The 24819-nt window shown below is 39.1% G+C and overlaps 2 protein-coding genes across 2 annotated transcripts in view; one reads left to right on the forward strand and one right to left on the reverse strand.

The window, feature by feature from the left end:
* The window catches only part of RNF13 (ring finger protein 13), a 47408-nt gene extending 30623 nt beyond the window's left edge, over positions 1-16785 (forward strand). The window contains exons 9-10 of the mRNA XM_010584893.1: positions 12875-12955; positions 14693-16785. Of these exons, the coding sequence (XP_010583195.1) occupies positions 12875-12955; positions 14693-15057 (446 nt within the window). The 3' untranslated portion in view covers positions 15058-16785. The remainder of the gene's footprint in view (positions 1-12874; positions 12956-14692) is intronic.
* Positions 16786-20486: 3701 nt separating this feature from the next.
* Positions 20487-24819, reverse strand: part of PFN2 (profilin 2) — a 6077-nt gene continuing 1744 nt past the window's right edge. The window contains exons 3-4 of the mRNA XM_010584994.1: positions 24299-24494; positions 20487-22546 (exon numbers count right to left, since the gene is read on the reverse strand). Of these exons, the coding sequence (XP_010583296.1) occupies positions 22449-22546; positions 24299-24494 (294 nt within the window). The 3' untranslated portion in view covers positions 20487-22448. The remainder of the gene's footprint in view (positions 22547-24298; positions 24495-24819) is intronic.

The following is a 24819-nucleotide window of genomic DNA, read 5'->3' on the forward strand; positions in this document are numbered from 1 at the left end:
TGCTCTGAGGACAGGCTGAGAGAGTTGGTGGTGTTCAGCCTGGAGGTGAGAAGGCTCCAGGGAGACCTTCTCGTGGCCTTTCAATATATAAAGGGGGCTTATAAGAAAGATGGAGAGAGACTTTTTAGTAGGGCCTGTTGCAATAGGACAAGGGGTAATGGTTTTAAACTAAAAGAGGGTAGATTCAGAGTAGATATAAGGAGGAAATTTTTTACAGTGAAGGTGGTGAGGCACTGGAACAGGTTGCCCAGAGAGGTGGTGGCTGCCCCATCCCTGGCAGTGTTCAAGGCCAGGTTGGATGGGGCTCTGAGCAACCTGGTCTAGTGGAAGGCATCCCTGCCCAGGGCAGGGGGGTTGGAACTAGGTGATCTTTAAGGTCCCTTCTAACCCAAACCATTCTGTGATTCTGTGATTATTTGTCTGGAAACTGATAAATACTAGTGGCATGTAAGTTGCCTGAAATTGTAGAGACTATAAAAACAAAACTGTCTTGTGGGTATAATTTATCTGCTTTTCCAGAGGAGTGGTCCTTTCATTCAATCACAATAATTCTGCAAGGGCAAGAGTGACTCAAATTTAATATGAAAATACTTGCTGTTGTGATTCTTTGTAGTGATTCATTTTATGCAAGATCTAATGATAAGATGAGGAATGAAGCTGTAGTAAGTTACTTTATTCAATGAAATAGAAAAGCTGCCTTAAGTCCTTCTCTGTTGTAGTCTACTCTTTTAAAGTAGAAAATAATCTGCTACTTTTCTTCGCCATTTTGTTTTTTTTAAATGGGTTACCATTTTACCATCTAATTGTTTGTTCATATGAGCTATTGCAAGGTAGGAGAAGAAAAGGTGGAAAAAATACTTAATTGAAATGATTGATTACTACATAACGCGTGTCTAGAGAATGTATCTGCTGAGGCACAAAGACCATGTTAGGGGATATGCCTGGATTCAAGGATAGAATCGCTTACTGTTCTTTGCCCTTGATAAAGCCAACCTGCATTATTAATGACATTGCTCTCACTTTGTGCAAAGCAGATGTTCAGTTTGAGTGGATACAGTATTTGTGCAATGTTAGTCAGCTTCATAGAAAGAAAAAAAAAATTTAAAAAGTGTTTTCCTCTGCAGGGTTGACTGAACCTTGCTGTAGTGACCTATTGTTGCAGATTTAAAATTAAGTCTAAAAAATTATCTTAAGCCAATAAAGCTAATATTAACTTTGTTTCCTCTTACTGATTCCCTGTGCAACCTAATTAGAATAAAAATACTAAGTAAATTATGTTGTACTTTAAAGAGAAATTTGCAAGGAAAAAGTTGCTTCAATGAAGTCAGTTAATGTCTTTTTCATTTCTTTGTGTGCATCTGTAATAACTCTCTCAGAATTACATGACTAAGTAGCCAGTGTATGAAAATAATTCATTGCTGTTTTCCTTATTCTCCTTCCTCTTTGCTTTTGCTGAATATTACACAATATGAATTGTTTGGAGCTCAGTCAGTCATTTTAAAGTAAACCTGGCTGTAAATATCCAGGTATTCACTGCATTCAGTGGCTTAAGAAAAAAAGAAAAAGCTTTTTTTTTTTCAACTAGGATTTCAGTTTCTTTAAGCAGATGATCACTTTGGCTCCACTGCTATGAAATTAAACACTTACATTACTTTAAGTCCTTTTACTAAAAGGACAAAATTTGACCCAGTGCTTGCAGTATGTTACCTTTGGCAATTACAATAAAAATATATTGCTTCATGCTTCTTTGTGAAAGATAGGATTTCTCAAGACATTATTGCAAAATCCATTCACTTCCGTCTTGATGATATATCCAAATGATCTTACCTTTTGCTTTGGAAGGATGGGTGAAAGTAACTCCTGTGGACTATAATGCTGGTTTTAGGAGTGCTGGATTTTCTTTTGTCTCCAGTGTATTCTTAAAAATCTGTTTGTATTAAAACAGGTTGAAATGTTAGTCAAATACTGAAGCTAAGACACCATAGATACTGGTTCTTCTCTTTCTTGCACTGCTTTTTGTATCACGAATCACTGCCTAATAAATGGTTTCACTGTGCTGTAAAAGGTTTTTTAAGGGAATGCTGGCTTTAGTGGATTTCTAGAATTTAATTGGTTAATAGGCAAATGATGTAATGAAGATGATTCTTCTGAGGGGTTGTTGCACTCTGACATTCCTAAAGAGTTGTTAACACAGAAAATACATGAGTCATCTCTAAATAGGATTTGAGTCAAATACCACTGTAATACATGGGAATTTTTTTACTAATTTCAGTAGGCTTTAGATCAGGCACTTAGCATTTCTGTAATGAGTAAAGAATGCAGTAACAAAAGATGTGGCATTGACTGTCTTTGCAAAGTCCTAATCAACAAGCCTTGCCTTTGAATAATTCCTCAGAATGCAACATACCCTATATTAAAATCTGTTTTCTACACCAAGAGTATTGGGGGAGTTGTTTTGTTGTGGTTCCTTACAAAATAGATTACATTTTGGTCATACAAAAGTTAGTGGGAGTTGATGTCTTTTGTACGATGTCTTTATAACAAAAGTGAACACAGCAAAAAAGACAGATCCATTTAATGTGCCTGTAATTTGATCATTAGCAAATGTGAAAATTCTGAAAATAATAGCTTAGAAAAAATACAGGTTAGAAATTTTGTGAATTGGTATATATTGTAGAATTTATTTTTGGAAATATATAATATTATTTGTAAGCTAGCTTGACTTTACACTAAAATGGAATCTCAGCCAAGACTGAAAAGATTTTAGGTCTTAACTGCAATGAAATTACACTGTAACTTCTCACTCTGTAGAAAAGAAAATATCATAAATTTAGTGAAGATAGAATGCTGCAAAAGAAAGAGATGTGTGGGCATATTATTAAGAACTTAAAAATTGACAAAGCAATTTTTTTCTACATTGAGCATCAAAAGTTAGGATCCTAAATGAGTGGTTAGATACCTGATAAAGAATACAGAATTTGGGAGTTGCTACATCCAAAAGACTTCTAAACATGGAGCTGTTTGGTTAGGTGTTTATGAAAGAAGAGCTTAACTTTAGACAGCTTTTAAATGCTTTATGTACACGTGGAAAAAAGCCCCAACATATGTGACAAAGAATAAGCTGTAAAAGTACATGTGTTTTAAGCAAATACATATTTTTAAGTATTGAATTTTTGTGTACTTATGTATCAATCTGCATATAAAGATATGATTGAGCAATAGTGGGAAATAGATGTATCTCAATGCCTTTTTAAAATCTACTCCAGATTAAGTGCAGTTCTGTGTTTTACTAGGTATTCCTAAATTGATTTTTTTACCCTGCAAATGGGATTGTAACTGATCTAATTACTGTTCATTACTGACCCATCTGCTTGACTGCACAGTACAGTTAGGGTCTAACAGAGAAAACAAGTCATAAGGTCTACTGAAGTCTTGGCAGTTTTATTTTCTGCATTTTTCATTGTTCAAAAGTACACATATATGTGGATGGGTAATTCTGTGTTTCTGAAAATATTTTTTTAATTTATTTATATGTGCCAAGTAGTTAGAAGATAACTTTTCTTACTAAAGACTTTTCATACACAGTTTATATAAGCAAGATTACTTCCTTTTTTCCCCTGATTTTTGGTGGTTCTGAGCCAGCTTCTAAAATACAGTAACGGGTATTTGAGAAAAAGTTGTCTGCAAAGTGTCCCTTTTAAAAATTAAATCTTCTGTTCTTTGAGGGTTACGTAGTCAAGGAGGTGAAGCTAACTAGGAGACTAGTCAAAGAGGCTCCAGGATTCCAAGAGAAATCATACAGGTCTCAGCACTGAGGAGGGCTGGCGTTTCTGGTCCTGGCTGCTGTGTGGGCTTGCCTTCCTTCCCCAAGCCACAATGAGAGCAAGAATCTGGGTAATAGTGTTAATTAATTTGTGTGATGACCTGTTGGAGAAATGCAGCAGATGGACTGCAGTGGGTGGATGCAGTGGGTGCAGGTGAAGCAGCTGGGCTGAGGGCTTGTTGCAGATTACTGTGCAGTGAAAGATGGGGCTGTGAAGCTGGGGGATGCAGCCTGGGATACGTAGCCTTGGCAAGAGTCAGAGGAATATCTTTCTTGCAGTTAGCCAGTATGGGGTCAGGTACACCTGTGGCCTCCATGTTTGACAACTTTAGCATTGGCCTTACTGAGAAAACTATCAGTATTTACCCGGCCTAGGAGTGGATGTGATGCTTTACCACTCCATCTTTTTTTTTTTTTTTTTTTTGAATGTGCTGTTCTTCATTTGCCAGGGGGTGCCTTAGTGAGATCAGCCTAGTCAAGAACAGTGTGCTATCATTTTTTAGGACTTTCTTACACATGTTGAATGACTAGTGGGGGGAAAAAAAGATAGCTGTATTATTTGAAGGTGTTTTTTTTCTGAGATGATGCCCTTGACAGTACTGACTAATGGTTGACATTCATTTGCGTTGAACATAACAATGTGCTGATTATAAATGATCCATAAACATGGTTTGACTAATAGAAACAATGGAGAGAAGTAACGTCATGGCAAAAGAGGAAGTGATTTTTTTAGGAAAGCTATAGCTGAAATACTTCACTGTGTTACATTAGATGAAAACTCGTACTTCGGTGATGCAGGTCTGGCAGTGGTGAACTCCATGTAATATCTCTGACTTTGCCTGCCTGCCCATGAGGCTTTTTTCTTTCTCCTGCTTTTCCTTTATCTTCTCTTGTTGTATAGTAACTATCAGGAAAACTGTGTTGATAAGTGGTCCTCATGCCCACTGTGCTTATTTTCTGAAATGCCAAATTCCAGCAATGTTATTTTCCAATGGTGGTCATCAGCTTTGCCTTTATGTTGAATAATATATATTAAGAAAAATAACATGAATCACATTTCACGGACTTTCTGTGCTACCACAGAAGCCCTTGGAATTTATCTTTTGGGAAACATGAGAATTTGGGTTTAATCATGGACTTCTGTTACTTGGAGAATAGACCTATGAACTAGGAGATCCTGAGTTGCAACTTCTACTCTGATTTACTGTATGCCAAGATAAAATAATTATAATCTCTGTCCGCTTTCTTTTCCATCCCTATAAAGTAGGATTGATAATATTTACTTTGCAGTGCTCTTGTGGAAATTGAGTACTTAGTATTGATAGAGCATTGCAACATTATGATACTTTTTTTTCATTAATCTTCCTTTTATTGCCTTTATGGTTTTAAAAAAAAATTGTAATGAAAGCAATGTAATTCATGCGTATGTACTAATCCCTGTAGTTTACCTTCGCTGATAGTGAAGCACATTGTGTGCTCCTTCACTTTCTCTGCAGTCTTGCCTCCCTTCTTTTTTCCCTGTCAAACCACTAGCTTTAGCAAACCTGTAATTTAAACAATTTGCTGTGTCTTTGTTAATTGTACCCATACTGCTGGCTGGCTAGTTTATTTTCTGTGATCTATAATAATGCAGAAGTCAGGTAGTAGGTAACACAAGACCTTATTGCATTAGAGGTCAGTTCATTATTACATAGGTGTGAATAGTTTTTAGCATCTATCTTACATCCACAAATAGAGAAATCCTTTTAATAACATGAAGAACTCACCTAAGGATATCTTATGTGCCTTGGTTTCGTATCTGCTATATAATTGAGTACTATTTAAAATATTTTGTTGGTTTTATACCTTTGGAAGGGAGGAAGTTTAGAAGTTCTTGCTCTTTTTTATTTTAAAGTGGAAGTGTTAGGCACAGGCAAAAGATAGATTCAGTAGAAATTCTGTCATGGTCACCATAAAATATGAGACATAAGTGTAACCAATATTTTGGAAAAATGAGAGGGCTCATTTTGCATTCCTTTCCTTATTTGGCGAGTTTAGGTTGCACAGGGAATACAAAAGCAAGCCTTATGAATGAGGCAAGAAAAGAATTGTATGCGAGTAGGCTTCCCTTAGCACCTTCCAAATATATACTTAGTACCACAATGGATAGCCCTTCACATGCTGTATGTTCCTTCTGTTTTCATCTCTAATAGATGTCAAGTTTCAATTTTTTGTGTAGTACTTCTGAAATGTTGAAGTCCTTAAGAAAAAAAAATCGTTTTAGCAGAACAGCAACACATGACAGTCATGATCCTGTGTAAGATCCTGTTCCATATTTTCCATCCTGTAGAACAGAGATTCTAGATAAACAACACCAGGTGTTGTATGTATTTAAAAAAAAAATGACAGCACCTTTAGAAAAGCCCAGAATAGAACTATTTCCATAACATGCTTTATACTGAAAATTTTTAAGTCTACAGAATGTTAGTTGCTGTAGACTTCAGAGGATAGTGTGCACAACAATACGGTAAATATATAGTAAAATAACTCCCTGCACTACAAAAATCAATCATGTATGATTTTGATTTTTTTATATCATAGTCAATGATATTTTGACATGGGAATGATGCAAAAGGTACTTGCCAATAATGCAGCTAAACACAAATTCAGATAAATTAAACAGCCCTATTGTTAATGAGCTGCCTCAGTTATTAGCTAACTTTTATTAACATCTGAAAAAGAAGGCTTGCAAAAATCCTGAATCAAGGCAGAGGAGCACTTGCCTTCTATTCTGGTAATGTGGAATATAAGCCGTGTCCTTATTTAAAAGCTGAAGCTACAGTTATTTCTATATGAATGTAGGACTGCTATTAGGCTACTACTGTAATTCTTCAGTTTGTTTTTTATGATTTTTTTTTTCTTAATGAGAAAGTATTTAAACATGATCAAGACTAATCATGCGAGTTAAAGATTGTTTACAGACTAAAAGGGAGAAGCTGTTACACTGGATTTATTTGACTGGCAGGTTTCTGCGTTTTGGAATTAAAAATGCTTAAGATTTTTTTTAACATCTACAAAGAAAGTTTGGGTTTTTTCTCAGCAAAGTATATTGTTACACAGTTAATGAAAAATCCTGGTCAAGTTCCTTTTTAGAACTTTGTATTGAATTTTTAACATTTGTGGTTTATTTATTAATGATCTTATTCTGAACATATAAACAAAAAAATAGAGCATCTTTGCCTCTTTTCTGTCACTGAACAACTTTGTTTTGCTGATTCTCTTTCCCTGAAAACTGACTTTCATGTAATACTCGAAATCTGAGCTGATGATAGCGATTAATCTTTTGTGCCTCTACCTCACTGATGAGTCACCAGTGTTATTTCTGTTAGCTTTCTGCAGCTTCCCTGGAAAGCTCAGCTCTTCTGTTGCTGGTGCACAGCTCTTAATTTTCCTCCTGTGATGTACTTAGTCTCCTTACATGTGCTAAACAGATACAGAACAACCATGCTGAGTTGCATATGAAAACTAAGTTGTTCTTTGAAAACTGACTCTAAATACCCAATGTAGCTACTCTTGCCATCTGTAGAAAACCATTAGGTTTAGCAGCATGGTATCAAAAGAAATTTTGAGCTGAGTTTCCAGAAATTCTCTCCTGCCATGTAGTTTCATTACAGTAAAGGGAAAGCTCTTCTACTGCTTGAGCTTTTTGTGTTGAAATGACATCCCTGAGTAATGCAAAATCTGCCTGCTTCCTTCATTTGCAAGCTTCTTGATAACGTAGGATAAGCTCATGACCCAAATGTGGGCCTGCTATAGCTACACATTATTGAAATCTGCCCCATTATTTCCACCTTTGCCCCAAAACAACACTTTGATAACTTGTGTATTATATCAACTCTTTTGAACAAGCTTGTGTGAACTGTGCCTCTGATTTGTCCCCCGTTGATCTCAGTCTCATGTATGTAATCTGGACAGTGCTTTGGGAAGTAACATGGGAATTGCTATGGGAAAAAAAAACCCCAGACTAAATTTGTGCTAAAAAGTGTCGTGTCACAAGTTACTGTGTGTGATGTGTGTGTGTTGAAAGGTGAACTAAGTAAGTGAGAGATTTTTGAGGCTGTTATCTCTAGCTCTAGCACTCGTCAGTCTTATGCACTTAAATCTGACATCTCCAATGTCAAATCTCAGTGATGTGCAGCAAGGAAGTTTTAGTGCAGCGGGCAGTTCAGAAAAGACTTGGTATAAGTTTACTGGGAGAGGATTAAGTTGGCACTGCGGGGAACAGGAGTAGAGAATTGAGTTGTGAGGTTGGCTGATGAGCTAACACTTGTGAGATGGGTGGGGCTCAGGTTAGGTGGAATTTAGAAGGAACTGGAAGAGGTTGGAAGGAGATGGGGAAAGCTGCTCTGAGGAGCACTGGGAACAAGATACGCTGTCTCAACCCTTCTTTCTTTTACCTTGAGGTGACAAGATCACAGGGGCTTCATTTCTCTTAGAGGGGTCTCTGCCTTGCTGTATGCTTTTTTCCCACTTGTATTTTGATATACAAGTGAACCTTCTCTGCACGTACTCTTTCTGATGGGGATCTACATCTCCTTACTTCCCTAGCTCCTCTGCTGTATGGTAAAACCCAGAATCTTACCTAGCCCTGAATATGGTGAAAATGTAAACTGCTGAGCATGGGAAAATTAAGAAGCAGCTGTGAAGACAGTACAGGTTGGGAACAGGCACACTTAGTGGGTTAGGAGTGCTATTACAAATACTTAGCCAAAATATGTAGAGAGAGTGACATAGTTCTTTGGGACCACCCCCAGGATATTGCAGGCTGTATCTGGGGTGTCCATCCTTTGGGCAAGGTGGGCCATATAGTCTTTTTTTCCTGAGGCACTATCATTGGTGCCTTTCCTTATCACAAAGTGTATAACCAGGATGCAGGCGCTCTAGCACCGCATGTTGAGCACATGACTGCTCTTATGATAGGATGTACAAATACGCATTGGATCAGTTGACCCTGTAACTACCCAGTCCCTCAACCAAACATGTGTTAGTCAAGTGATAGGAAAGCTTGCAGTTTAGTCTGCTGGCACATGTGCTTCTAACCGTGTGATGGGGAGGACTTAATAGGGGGAGAGGTAGGCTGGGCCAGACTAATTTTTTTTTTCTGGTACACTGTAGTTTGGGCATCTAAGGAATGCTGTGTGGTCAGGAGAGTGTGCAGCCCTAGCAAGCAGCTGCTTGTGAAGAGATGTTGCAGTACTGGACAGTGTTAAGACAGTAAGTTTCAGTTGTCTAAATAAAGTGCTAATGGCATAATAGGAGAAGTACCATCTGGAAATAGTGAGTAGCAGCACTGTATGTGTCTAAGTTGCAAGAGGTGTATGAAAGAAGAGTTCACTAACTTTTGCAGATACAGTGGCTTTGTGCACATGGCCAGAACTTTTCCAGCCTTGACAGAGCTGAGCAAATACTCAACCCAGCTCATGTCAAAGCAAGGGATCCAAGCAGTGACAGGGACCATTTCATGGCTTAAGTACCTCTCAGGGCTTGACCAGGTAAGTATTCACAAGGCATATAATGAAATACGGCTTCTTACAAAATGAAATGGAGCTACTTTTTTTCTTTTTTTTTTTTTCCTAAAGATGCACTTTGCACTACTCGCCTTTAATAATAGAGCGTAGTAATTGACAGTCTTAGACAGGAATTGAGGGATCTAGGTTCAGTTCCCTCCAATGTCTTCTAGGATTAAGATGTCTGTTTCCATCTCCTTCCAGATGCTATTCTCTTAGGGATTTCCTGTGTCATGTATCTAAAGCCAAACTAGGTTGGGAGAAAGGGCTAGGTTTGGCCCTTTACCATGATGACCTTCTGATGGTCCTGAAAGGCTAGTTCAGAATCTCACTGCTCCAGTGGTCAAGCTTTCTTTTCACTTCCAACCTAATGATTCCTGGTCAGATGATAGCTCTTTTTTCTCTGCCCCACCACCCTGCCCTGCTTCTCTCTGTCGATGGTATTGCTCCTTTGTGGTGTTTATAGAGAAAGCTGAATCTCCTTTCAGTCTTCAGATTGTTAGATTAAAATTATCAGGCTATTTTTTTTTCTTGCATGATAGTTTCTCTGTTATGTGCTCATAATATACTTTCTTTGTTTCTGTTTGAATGAATCTTTTGAAGATACGGGTGGCCATGTTACAGACTACTGAACAGTACTTACTGCTTCTGGGAAGACTACTCTTGATGTTTCCTACTGTTGCATTTTTATTTTTCCCAGTTGTATCACATTAGGAACACTGTAGTGGTCAGTATACTCTGTTTCTTCTCAATTTTTTTTATAACTGATGAAATCTCAGCTAAAAATCCGCAAGGACGTAATCCCTAAATGGATGCACTTGCATGCTATAGTATTGAATTTCATTCATGTACCATTATTCCAGATTTACAGATTTTTCTGTGCTATCCCAGTTACCTTCCTGATGATGCCTACTTAATCGTCTCATATATGTATAATTGATACACTCCTTGTTTTTGTATCAGTATTATTCCAAAGCAATGTTGTAAAAAGACAATACCGATTAACTCTCCTTCAGCCTAATGAACTTCTTCCAACACCACCAGTAGCAACTTCCATTTATTCAGGTCCATCTACTAATCCTTGCTTATCTTACTGACAAGGAGCAATCATTTTCACATATAGAACTTCACTGAATATTATACCAAAGTCCACATAGATAAGATGTCATATTTCTAGAAATCAGTTTGCAAAGGCATTGTCTACCTTTACTAGGGCCATGCTATATTTGATCCTGTTTTCTCTTTATTTACATAGCTTATCATTCATTATGTGACCTAACTTAAGTTGTGGGCCACTCTGGGAAGGGCCATTCTCTCTCCCCCTTCTGTTGAGCTTGTATATGCTTCACAGAGGAGAATCCTAGATTCACATGGGCAAGGAAGGCACCCAAAGGTTCAAGACTTTCTGTCCTCACCCAGAGGGAGAGATGTCTTTGAATGCATATGCATTGAGGGAGGTAGTTTAAATTTAAGAAACATACCATGGATTTGTATTTGTTCTCTCACTGCTTTGTTCTGCTTTCTACTGTTTCGTCTTTTGCCAACATCTCTAGGCTGTTCTCTTCACCAGTTTCTCCACCCCTTTGCCAACAAAAATACCTGCTGTATAACCATGAAAAGCATTATATATGTATGAAACTAAGAGATCTGCAAGAATTGTTGTTATTCAGGATATCGTGCCACCTTTGAAAAATGAGGCTAAAGAGCAAGTGCCTTCAGCTATCTTGAGAAACACACATGCATGCACATTGTGAATGTACACGTTTGTGGAATAAGTTCTGCTGAATTCCTGGAAGCTTTCTAGCTCCAGCAGTTGTACTAGATGTTGGTTAGGCTGAAGGCTGTTGGACTTAAGTTTCTGAAGCTAAGGAAACAAAAGATGGAATAAGAATAATGTCAGCTCTCTCCTGTACTGGGAAGCCCAGAACTAGACACAGAGACATGGAGCTACTGGAGAGAGTCGAGTGAGAGAACATGAAGATTAGTGGACTGGAGCATATTTCCTATGAGGAGAGGCTGAAAGAGCTGGGACTGTTCAGCGTGGGGAAGAGAAGGCTCAGGGGGATCTCTCCAATGTGTATAAATAGCTAAGGCAGGGTGCAAAAAATGGAGCCAGGCTCTTTCCAGTGGTGTCCAGTGACAGGACAAGAAGTCTATCTAAATATTGTATATAAATATTCAATGACACATAGGTTAGGAGGAAAAAGTCAACACTGAAAATTGTGGTATTTTACAACTTTGCAGTAACTTCATCTGTGAAAAGGACTGTATCGGTTTTGGTTGGGATAGAGTTAATTTTCTTCATAGTAGCTGGTATGGGGCTACCTTTGGGGTTTGTGCTGGAAACAGTGTTGGTAACACGGGGATGTGTTAGTTATGGCTGAGTGGTGCTCGCACAGCACCAAGGGCTGTTCTGCTCCTCACCCTGCCCTGCCAGCCAGCAGCTGGGGCTGCACAAGGAGCTGGGAGAGGGGGTCAGCCAGGACAGCTGCCCCAACTGACTGGAGGGGCATCCAACACCATGTTGTGCCCAGCAATAAAAGCTGGGGGAAGAAGGAGCAAGGGGGGACGTTCAGAGTGATGGTGTTTGTCTTGCCAAGTCACTGTTACATGTGATGGAGCTCTGCTTTCCTGGGGATGGCTGAATACCTGCCTGCCCATGGGAAGTGGTGAATGAATGCCTTGTTTTGCTTTGCTTGCATGCGAGGCTTTTGCTTTACGTATTAAACCGTCTTTATCTCAGCCCACAAGTTTTCTTACTTTTACCCTTCCGGTTCTCTCCCCCATCCCACTGGAGGGGAGTGAGCGAGCGGCTGTGTGGGGCTGAGCTGCCGGCTGGGGTTAAATCACAGGAAGGACATAAGCTGCTGGTTTAACTGCAAACTTTAGAGGGCCAGCATCTTCCAGGAAATTGGAAAGAACCATTTGGATTGATGAAAGGACCATGTGAAAGAGGAATACATTGACTTCTAAAAAGTGTTTATATTTTGGTCATATAATGTATCACAACAGTGTACATAATGTCAATACTGTCAGTAATGTATATCTTATTTGTGAGGTTTGAATTACAAAATAACATAAACTTCCTCCTGTGACTAGACTATCATTCTTGATTATTAATCCGCTTTTTTACCCAGTTGTCTTTGTTGCTATTTTTCTGCCTAAGTTTTCTCAATAACTTATTCATACCTATATAATAAAGTGAATCCTGTATTTTAAATCCTTTTATCTTTTAATAAGAATGATAGAATATTACAGAGACAGCACTTCACACAGTTTAAAACATTTTTATTAACCTGAAGGGAAAGTGAATAAGCTATAGTCCTAATGAGAGAAACATAGCAGTCAACTATATAGCTTCAGAGAACTTGCCCCTTGCATGGACAAGGAAGAGTAGTAGTTTCTTCAACCTGTGAAACTAACCAAGAGAACCTGTATGTGTGTGTTTGAGAAGGTCTGTTGCAAATCTTTTAAAGTTAAACTGATTCTCAATTATGTGCTGCAGGAGATGAATATGATGTATGTGCCATTTGTCTGGATGAATACGAGGATGGAGACAAGCTCAGAATCCTTCCGTGTTCTCATGGTAAGCAGCCGTATTTTAGGTTTGGTATTTGTATTAAAACAGCTCTCTAAAACACCGTGTCTAAACCCCACAGTGAATATGTTTATTGATTGATTTATAAAAATTTATTTTTGCTAATATGCAGGAGTGTATATACAAATTGGGACAAGAGCAAACTTTTTTCTCTTTTTAAAAGCAAAAAGGCTAACATTCCCACTTTGCATTTTTCTTTGGGTGTCCACATGAAAGAAAATCTGACGCTGTCCCCTTAATCTTGGTATTTAATAGGGAAACACATTCCAGAGTTAGTTTTTACATTTTAAAAAACAAAAAAAGGCTTTTGCTTTCTCCAGGACAATTAAACCATAAAATGTAATTCAGCTATTAGTGACATAGAGAGATGAAGGGATACAGTCTGTCCCGTAGCCTGAAGCTAAATAGACCACTGCCTTGACTGTACTTGGAAGTCAGTGTTGTCAGTGCAAAAAATTAGTGGAATATTTTTACTGTGACAAGTTGTGCGCTGTCTGAACAGTCTTTCTCAAATACAGTCCACTGCAAAAGGTATATCTAGTAGTCACATATATACCTGTCCACAAGACAAGACTGCTCTTAACTGCATGCAAGTACAAGAAGCATTTTAAGAGCTTATATCTAGAAATCTGGAAGAGGCCTAGGCCCAAGAGCCTCTCTAAATTGAAACATTTTTTTGATAAAAGCTGTGTAAAATCTATCAAGAAAGATAGGATTCATCCTTCCTAGCTTGAGACTCTACCTCCCAGTCCATTAACTATATTACAGACATTTTAGCTGGGTGCAGTTTTACCTAGCTTTTTCTCATTAAATTCCTGCTTTGACCAGGCACTGCAACAGCAAATACCACATCACAAAGAGGTGTAAGAAAAGAGGCAACTGATGTTACAGTCTCATGTCCACAGTGAACACAGCAGATGACACTGAGCTTTGTAGACCCTCAGTCATAAAAAACAATTTCAAAACAGGCTGACAAACAAAGAATTTTCAGAAAAGAAAGAACAGATCCATAGCATCTGTTCCAGCTAGGGACTGCAAAGTTAACTAAACTTGATCACCAATATCAAAGATTGCTGACAAATAAAAAAACAACAACAAAACACCACTGTCAGTTCTCATGAAGAACATGCTACTAACGTGCTTGAACAGGTACTAAACACAACATGCTTGCCCTTGTAAATACTTAGCTCTTTGCCAGATAGAAGTCTCTGCTAATAAGCAGAGATAAGTTTTTAATACCATAAGACAGACACTTTCAAACACATCTTTTTAAACAAGGCCAGCATATATGCAGTGCCAATTGTAGACCTACTTTAAAATCTGCAGAATCATGCAGTAATTTTATTAAATAACAAGGGGCTTCGATACAAATTGGAGGTTAGAGGCATTATGAGGATAATGGTAGTGGGCGTGTCTGCTGCAAGATGGGTATAATTCCTCAAGAAGCTTTTAAATTTATTTTGTCAAATGTGGCCCATTGCAGGACTGCTCTCAGATTAATTCATAGAGGAAATAGGTATTTATTGCATATATCCAAGATCCTAACTCTTAGGTGTTCTGTACATAAGGATGGACAGTCTACATGGCCAACAGACTTCTGACTAATATTCTCTGTATGAGTGAAGTTGTAAACTTGCCTGTGTTACTAAACATAAATACAGTTTAGCAGGTTTTCTTATACTTTTCACTTAGATAATGATATACTTGTATTTTGTTTTCTAACAGCATATCACTGCAAGTGTGTGGACCCGTGGCTGACAAAAACAAAAAAAACATGTCCTGTATGTAAGCAGAAAGTAGTCCCTTCTCAGGGGGACTCTGACTCTGAAACAGACAGTAGTCAAGAAGAGAATGAAGTATCTGAAAATACTCCTTTGCTTAGACCGTTAGCCTCAGTTAGTACTCAGTCATTCGGGGCTTTGTCAGAATCGCATTCCCATCAGAACATGACCGAGTCCTCAGAATATGAGGAAGATGACAATGACAATATTGATAGCAGTGATGCAGAAAATGGAATAAACGAAGAAAGTGTAGTGGTTCAACTACAGCCCAATGATGAAAGGGAGTACAGAGTGGCAAATACTGTTTGAGACTACTAATGCTGAATAGTGTATGAACAAAAGAGTTCTTAAGGCTATACTTTACAAACCTTTATGTAGGGAATATATTTTAATCTGTAATCTATTTGGTTTCTTCAATAGGAGCAGCAGTTCATGTAGTAGTACTATGGTTAAATCATTACAGATAGATTTATTTTTGATTCAGGTATTGTCACACGTTCTGTCTTCAAAATGAACAGTTTAACTGGACTTCACAATGCTCATGAATAATGTCAATAGTTTATATCAATAGAAATATCACACAGACTCTAAATGTATCTTGCTGAAATGGGATTTACCTGGAAGTAATTTTTTTCCATTTTGTAGCTACAACTGGGTCATACTGATAGCAATATTTATTACATGTATGGTATGTGTTACCCCTCAAGCCCAACAAAAAATGTATTTGCATGTGTGTATAGAGTTTTCCTATAAACTGTCACCACTACTGAAAGAAAAATGTAGAACAGATCAATATTCTATAAGCTGGTATATAAGAACAAAGCAGAAGAAATTCCACTTTTATCTCAAAGCAGCGATTCCACATAATCCTTTGGAGTTTGCCACAGTATCTGAGTTTAAGCAGTTCCACTAAGCAATTCCTAGGATAAGGAAACTTAGAACGTATGTTTAGTTTTGAGCAATTCACAAGGTAAGATCTACCATAAACTCATTAATTATCCCTACTTGCTACTACGAGGTGGTCTGGTTTCCAGCAATGATGGGGGAGTTGGGGCGGGGGGAGCGTGTGATCAAAACAGAGGTTTTGTTCCACATAGAAAAATAATTTTAGGTAAGTATTCTATTGATCCTCAACTCATATACCTCTTACTAAAGAGCATTTTATGCTGCATTAGTCTGCTAAACTATGTATATAAAAAAATTGTTCTTTTCAAGTACCGAATTTGAAAACAAGTGCTTATAACTGTTTAACAGAACTCAGTACTTACCAGTGTATCATGAAAAAAAAATGCTATATAATACCTCTGTAACTATGTAGAAAGTAAAAACATACGTATACTCAAAATGCAGAGATTTTTTTATATGGCCTTGAATAAGGAAAGCTTGAAAGAATGTTAATAAACATGTTTTCCACTTTAAGTATCAAAAGGAATTTATTGAACTTTTGCATTACTTACATTCATTGTGTACTATTCTACATTTATTACTAAAGTTCAAGTATTTTTAAATATCCAGAACATGCAACTGTCAAGATCCCTTGGTAAACATTAACCTACGTTGTGCTGTGTATCACAGTACAAAGTGCTGCACTCGTCAGTGCTATATGCAGGAGAACTAAGTTACATAGAAAACCTTAATTTTTGTTCACTTTTAGTTTGAGAAGTTGGAATCAGTCTGGGTCTGTACCTGTAATTTGTATGGGGGAGAGGGAAGGAGGACCAGAGTGCTATTAATATTTCCTGCCTACCTGCCAACACCTTTAGAGCCGCAGTCTGTGAGCCTGTGTTCTGGAAGTCAGAAAACACCAAATCCCGGACTGAGGTGATGACAGGTGAGGTGTTTCCATTTTTGTTATTTCTGACCTAATACACAGTGCAGCTACACCCTCCTTGCCTCAACCTGGCAATGGAAATCAATTCTCTGGGACTGGCTAAGAGCAGAGAGAGTTTATTTTGCAGAATGAGGCATGGTAAAAGGATAACAATGAAAGAATGATTCACCTTCATCTCCACTGCCACCAGCAATCCATGGCGTTAACAACAAATAATGTATTACTGTATTTTCACCATGTGAAATTCCACTTCAGCTTGCTTATGTCTAAGTCTAAATGTGAAAACTGATTTCTGAAAATTTACTAAGCTGAAAGGTGTTTCTTAAAATAGGTTCCTGCTGTTTGTATGTTTTGAGTATGTGTTTATTCATAACTGTATTTCAGGCACCCCAAAACCTGAAGAGATCCAGAACCATGAACTGAAGTAAATTTTATAACCTATGCCATATGTAACTCTGGTTGTAGTATTTGCTGCAATGGGAAAAAGTAAAATTACACTCTTACCAATTTCTCACCTGCTATCCTCCATGCTATACAGAGGAAGTGTGTGGAGCAAAGGGTATTCTGTTTCCATCACAAATACACTGTACATTTAAAAAAAAAAACTGTTCCATTTTCTAAATTTCCTGATGGTATTAATGTAAATTTTATTTCAGCAGGCCTTGGTAGTAAACATCATAGTGATACTCCCCTTGCTATACGTCCCTTGTGCCACAGATACAGTCTGTCAGTTGCCGTTGCCAGTGAGAATGAAAATGAAGATTAAAGCAGGAATAGCACTTTATTATTAGAAATACTTTGGAAGGTTAAGTATCTCTTAGCATTTCTAAGTAGAACTTGCATACTTCATTAAAACTTGCTGGATCAATCTTCCGTCTCCAAAGGTATGGCCTCTCCAAACCCACAGGAAAAGATAAAATACGGATTTTTCTTTGGGCTATGACCTACTACATTATCCACATGAAGTAGCACCATTTTCTCACCATACGCCACAAACAGCTGACTCCCGGGGTTTTTTGCTTATGTGAAGTCTGTTGATCTAACTTCAGTCTCTGCCTGTCTTCGAGAACAGGATGTTCGTGCTTTAAAGTGGTTCATACTTGATTGCCTAGTTGAAAAAATTTCTTCTAATAAGTAGTTGTAACTAGTGTCTGAAGTTAAAAGTATTTCATGGGACCTCTGACACATATCATCCCTCTGCATAAAACAGCTCAGGCATCATTGGCAGTTATCAAAATATTATTTGTATGACCAGTATGAATAGCTCCTTACAAAACAAGCTTGCACCAAACCTTTCATTGCTTAATGAGAACAAACTACTTGAAAAAGGAGCCAAAAGAGGACAGGAATTAAAACTTGCCCTCAGAAGGGAAACTAAGCTTCCATTTGTTGGAGGGGGGCTTGGGGGCAGGAATAATCCAGTAAAAAGCAACTGGAAAAAAGTGATGGGTCTGACAAGTGTTTTCCTTGACAGGTCAGTAATCAAGGAATGGAGAAGTTTTAGATAGAAAAACAAACAACTCTGCTTATCCTCCCTTGACAGTGCATAATGTTGGGGGAGTTCCAGGGCCAGGGTTTGAATCAAATGGTAATAATGGGTACCTACATGCAAAATAATATAATGAATATTAAAGATTGGGTAATGTCTAAAAATGCAATGCGGTCAGCAGTTCAGGATAGTTAAATGTTTCTACTGAATTCTAACAATTCTAAATAACATGTTCATTATAAAAGTAAGACCCTCTGAAAGTCTAAATAATAATGGCTGGTATAATTAAAATCTGTCTGTGAATTATTATAGTGCAGAAACTAAGCACACTGACAATTAACTTCAGAAATGTATTTCAGAGAAAGTAAGGGACTGATTAGAATGGCCTGGAAGTCAGCATTAAAAACTTGTAAAGCCCTGATACTCTGCACATAAATGCAGCCTTCATCATCTTCCAGCATGTGCCATGCAATCTAAGAGGTGTAAGTAATTGGGGATAGAAGTGAGCCTTCAGAAAGTGAAGCAATTCAGTCAATAGTGAATGATATTCCTGAGTTTGGAGAGGTTGAACAACTTGAGAACTACCCTTAAAAACCCACCCTTTGAAGCAATTCTGCCTCTTCTCTATTGCTCTTAGTTTGCACCTCTTTCCTACTCCTTTATCCTCATCTGTTTTTTAAAACACTCATGTAAGTTCTGTTCTAATGTCAGTTCTGTTCTTCTACCCAAGCCTTGAATAAGAACATATATGCCACAAAAGAAAAAAAGGGGGGGGGAGGGGAGAGGGCAGAGTGGGGCAGGTGCTTGGCTTCCTTACGGTTGGGAACTGCTGATGTAAGAAAAGATGCAATACTTCTAAAGCGTATGAGCCATCCGAGAGCTTTTTTTCCACGCGGAACTTTTTAATGTCTGAGACAGTGTTTCACTGTATCTCTTCTAACAACTTTTTGCAAGGAAAAAAACGCAAATTTCTGACCTAGGTCACACTTTAGTGTTCAAACCTTTAGCATAGGAGAATAACCCTTTGTATTTAAATTGTCTATTTATCTGGAAATGGGGGTTAAATTTGTTGAGAGTCCAGGTAATTCAAGAAAGGTATCTGAGGTAGACCCTAGCAAATGAGGTGCACAGACACCATTCTGCTGTGGAAATTCAACAATAAATGCATTTGAAAAAGTACTTTGAGCAACACCTAATTCTTACCAAGAAAAAGTATACAGGTGACATACATACAGAGACCTGCTCAGGAGAGGGGAATTGATCAGAAAGGAATGACATTAAAATAAATAAGGAATAGGATGAAGAGTACTTGGTGTGTACTGCTAATGGCTATTCCTGAGCTGCCATTACAGTGAATTCTGGCTATGGCCTTATTACAGAAAAGCTCCAGGGACAGACACACCCCACTGCACACACACCCCACCCCACCCCCCCGAAAAAAAAAAATCCATTCAGAATGTGAGTGCAATTTTAAATTGGGTTTAGACAAAGTTTAGATAGAGAGTGAAACACAGATCCACACACTAATGTAATTTTATGGGGGAAGTGAGCGGTTTGCACTCTCTGCTAGTTACTACTAAATGTAAACTTGCTTAGTGCTATGGGCTTGTTAAGTCTGTTCTAACTTTAGCACCAAGAGCTGCAGGATACAGTTCAGACACTAAGCAACTCGAGTAGTTGGAGGAGAAGATAAACACTTTGTATGTAAAGGTTTTAAGTTAGATCCGGAGCAGAGCAGGTACAAGCTTACACTGAAGATTAAGAGGTAGAGAGGAGAGAACAAAGGCATTTTAATGTTAATGCCCAAGCAGCACATAACTGGCATTGTCAGGACCAAGAAAAGCATAGCCTTAGCTAAAGATTAACCTCCTGTAGCTTGGACTTTTCTTTCTTTCCCCATCCCCCAAGTTCCCATTGTTCACGATCACCTTTGTTCGCAGGGCCCATGTTTTCAGAGTACTTCGGTAGCAGAAGTACCAGAAGCCAGGTGGAATTCTTTTGGGGTAACAGACCTTAAATCTCTCCCTTCCCTAGTTGAGGAGAGCATGTTCTTACCCTGCAGTGGGTTGACTCTGGCTAGACCACCCCATACCCTAATGAACAGATTGTGCAGCAAAGGTCTCCTCTTGCTTCTGTTCCAGGGACTGCCTATTAGGCATTCACGTGGCAGGAGAACCCCCTCGCCATGGAGTTGGATAAATGTGCAGTTAAGTGCCAAGAAATCATCTCCTAATTTAAAGAGATCTACCCCCAAAGACTGCCTGGCCTTTGACTACAGTTGTATTACTGTACTACGGCTGTCTTGCAGAACTTACAACCGCAATTCTAGCTACTATTAGTGTAGCCAGCCATGCAATGCAGATGGGCCTCAGAGGATTCCTGTCAGGGGAAAAAAAAAATTACAAACAGTCTGATTTCGTTTGGTTGGAATAAATTTATTTCATCTGTCTGTAAACAAGGTGTTTTTAATAGTTATGGCATTTTTTGAAATGCATATTAAATCAGATGAGTTAGACTGTATCCCAGATGTAACAAAGTGCAGGGAAAGAAATGGACAAATCAGCAACAAGAATTTGTTTAAATCTGTACATTATCCACAAGGCCCAACAACAGAAGCAAATACTAGAATGTCCCTAAAGTAGTGCCATTCGAAAGAAACCCTTGTAGTCAGTTAAAATCCATCTCACAATAGCAACAGTTCATTTTTTTTTTTTTAACAATAGTATGGCACAGAATACGTATTAAAAAATTCATCACAAGACAGCCAAGTCAGTTATTCCAACCAATACCATCTCCCATTTATTCTTTTGTATACAGAGTTCTGCAGTTCTCTTTAAATGGACATACAAGTTAGTACCGTGCCTGAACTGAGAGTTTGGTTACAGACATTTCAGATGACTAGTGCACAAGGCAGTTCACTCCATAATTTCTGCAGCAAGGGTGTGACAGGCCAAATGAAGATTTTAAATTTGAAATGGCATCATTTTGACAGTTTAGCTTTCAAACTACCGACCTTCATCCAAACAGTGGCTTCAGAGCAGCAAAACTCTTTACCAGTAAGTAATCTGGCAGAAGGACTGGAGTCAGTCAGAGCTCCCGGTATAGCTGAAGGTGGCAGTTTTCCACAATGACATTGCAGTTTCATATTAAAAAACAAAAACAAAAAAACCCCCACAACCCCCAAGCTGCAAATTAAAATTGGTCCTATGAAAAACTGAAACCAGACACACTCCAGATGGTTATGTTGGGATATCTAATGTCCATAATGGCAGCCTTTTACAATTCAACTACAGAACAGGAGCTGGCAAAAAAAAAAAAAAAAAAAGTGCCCGAGCTATTGCAATGATGGAATGTCTGGGGATTCGTTCAGGATGGTGGTTTTTAAGGTCATGGGAGGAAGTGCATGTGTACCCTTTCATAGTTTTGTGATTGCACTCGTTAAGCAGTACAAGCTTCAGACATCGTGAAGAAAAAATAAAAGACTTAAGCCTACAGTGAAGTGCAACGACAAAACTAATGTAACATTAATAGCTTTTGAATGGCAAATTGGTTAAACCAGGCACTATAAAAATGGGTGTAAGCAAACAAATGTGGATTTAAAAAAAAAAAAAAGGGACAGAAGTAAAGATATGCATGCACTTTTTTCCTCCCAACCATGCTCTATGAAAGGAAGACTAGTGAGCTGTGTCACTGCTCAAAGTGCTGAAGAGGCATTGATCAAATTAGATTGTACAATCGGCACCTTGTTTAGTATTTAAGTTGTTTTAGTTGTCAATATCACACTAATTGCTAAGACAAAGCAAAGCCTACACTTGGCATATTCCCCTCCCAAGAATTTTTCAAGGTATCATGCATATCATCTTTGTGGTGCAGTAATGGTGCCAGATAATGGGACTTGGTTACATACAGTGGTTAACATATAAATGAACAAAGGGTAACTGGAATTATGACATTAGGAAATGGGGTAAATAAAAAACACAAAACTACCATCTACAGTCTGGTAGCACTGAACACAACTGGGTGGTGGTGAAGACAGTTGCTAGTTGGATGGGGAGAGGCTGCTTAGACGTCAGACCTCCTCAGGTATAAAGCCAGTTCATATGCTTTCTTGTTGAGTGTCCCTCCATGGACACCTTCCTTTCCCATGACTATAACCAATGCTGGAGTACACAAGGAAACAAAACAGAAATGAACAGAATTAAAGAAAAAAAAAAAAAAACAAACACCTTTCCCCACCAACAAAGGGATACAAAGGAGACACAGGTTCATACCCCATCACCCTGCATTGCTAATAAAGTTTCCAGAATGTAAGGTTTAAAGCTCACCGCCAGGAAAGTTTAATAGCAATCTTCCCCTAATACTTAACAGTCTGCCTAGCAACTAGAACCCAGAGTCTCTCAAGTATTTTGCCATTGAGTATGCCTTCTTATTCAATCCGCCTCCATGGACCCCTTCTTTGCCCATTACAAAGACCAAGACTGAAAGAGAAAAGAAAAAAGTTTTAAAAAGAGTGTGTTAGACAAGGAAATAATGCAAGTTTTAGGCAGTGCAATAAACACACTCAAATTCAAGATTTAGTATTTGGGTATTAAGCTAGTTTAACAGGAGTTTTGTAAAAATACAGATGTAGACAGAGCTGGGAGAAGGCACGAGTTATCCTCAGGGATATTACGTAACTATGCAAGTCATAAGAGTTCACTGCTAAGAAAAATGCCACCAACTATCTCAAAAAAGCATCACAGTGCCTCTCCACGATCAGCACCATCCGTCATCACCCAGCAAGGAAACCCTGGCTGCATCTTAAAAAAAACCAAGGGGGGGGGGAGGAAAAAGTGTTGTCAGGGACAAAAGTAGTAGAGTATGTAGAAGAACTGTGACTCTGAAGAGCAGAAGAGGTAATATTCTTGTATTCTTATCTGTAGTGGTCACTACTGGTGTTAAGAACCAGAGTGACTGCCTTGATACTAGCAAAAAAACCCATGGGGTCCGACTTGGGCTATGACTTCTCATGCAACAACACAACTGTAAGACATGCTTTTTGCATAAGACAAAACGCAGGCAAGATTTTAATGCCAACACCCTCTCTAATCCCACGATTTTGGTGAAGTGTCCCAATTGTCTTGCAAACAAGAACATCCCAAGGCTCCTCCACCAGTAAACACCACTTGTGAGTTGCCAGCAGATGTCACCAGCAGGTACACAGACACAATAAGCACTGTGCTTCCACAAGCACAGCAATTGTTTCCCAAGCTAGGAATACTGTAACTGGAAATACTGCAGTCATCCTGCCTACAGGTGGTTGTACATCTCCGTAGCAATTTGCTCACAAAAAGCTTCAGACAGACAGTTCTTGTTGGCATTTCACAATCTGCAGCCGAGTCAGACCTCCGCTTGTTTCACTTCAGCGCTGCAAACATTCTTCCTTCTATCATTGCCACCCAGCTTTATCCTATAGGCAAATTTTGCACTAGTTTTGGTTTTATACTTACGAGCAAAAGTCCATTGCTCACCCCTTTGCTCTACGGCCAGCCAAAAAATGCTAGGCCAGATAATTTTTCAACACAAGGCATACTACTCGTAGCCAGTATTTTGAGGCAAGTTTTCTATATCCAACCCTAGTGCCTTCCCTGTAGCATGTTTTACTAGAAGTTAAATGAGGAGCACAAGGAGTAGGCGTACTAGCATAAAACAGGTTTCTCCATGATACCAAATTGGACAGGCTTTTTTGCCTGAAGAGAGACTTCAGAGTGCTCAATAGGAAGTGGAAGAAGAGTTAGTGTAGAACTTGTTAAAAGGCAAGTAGGAGTAGCTCATACAAGGAATTCACATCTTTACAGAACAAGCTTTCCGATGAGAAGTTTACAACGAAAAGCCAGTTTCACTACCAATCATTAACAGAAGCCTACCGTAAGCTTTAGATACCGAGTTGTCGTATACTTGGTAAGCTTGCTTCAAGCCGTGCGTGGTCTGCTCTTTCCTGCCTGCCAGAGATCTGCTTAACCATTTCAGAGCCCAGGGCCCAGCTGCGATCACAGGTGGGAACAGGGACAAGTGCGATTCCTAGGCAGAAACCCAGTTTGTCAGGCAGACTGCTGCCATCTACCCCCCCTTACGTCACTTCCTGAAACGAACCGTTAAATACCGGGGCCTGGTTTTCTTAATAGCTGGAGTCTATGCTTAGGGCCGCATTCATAATTCAGTGATCTGAAAGCAAAGAAAATCACGCTTACCTCGGCCAGCTCTGCCTACAGCAACATTGTACGTCGGCTCACCACCTTGACTCTTTGTCCTGATGTCCATTGTGCAGTCGCCATCGACATACAGGCTATCTCTGATCACAGAGCACTTCTTCGCACCAAGGGTCAGACCATTGGTGAAGAAACCCTCTCGGTCTTTTCCTACAATCATATCTATTTCTACTGGCTGTCAAAGAAAAAAGCCCAGAGTTAGCGCGGCGGCATTTTCGCGTTCCGCTCCTATTTAGAAAGCATCCCGTCTCGCGCCGAGAGGACGACGCGGCAGATGTCCCCTTGCTCCCACCAGGAACTGCTCCAGAACGCAGGGCTTTGTTAGCCGCAGCTTCTACCGCACCGCTTTCTCGACGCCGCAACCCGCCGGACCGCAGCCTCGCCACGCTTCCCAGCCCGGGCCCCGCGGCCCTCCTCGGACCCCAGCTCTCCCTCAGGGAGCCTCGGCACCCCCGGGGCCGGCCGGGCACGGGCTGCGCCCGCCTGCCGGGAGGCGCCGGCTC

The sequence above is a fragment of the Haliaeetus leucocephalus genome, unplaced genomic scaffold (assembly GCF_000737465.1).
Source record: "Haliaeetus leucocephalus isolate CR32 unplaced genomic scaffold, Haliaeetus_leucocephalus-4.0 Scaffold1014, whole genome shotgun sequence".
NCBI classification, from domain to species: Eukaryota; Metazoa; Chordata; class Aves; order Accipitriformes; family Accipitridae; genus Haliaeetus; species Haliaeetus leucocephalus.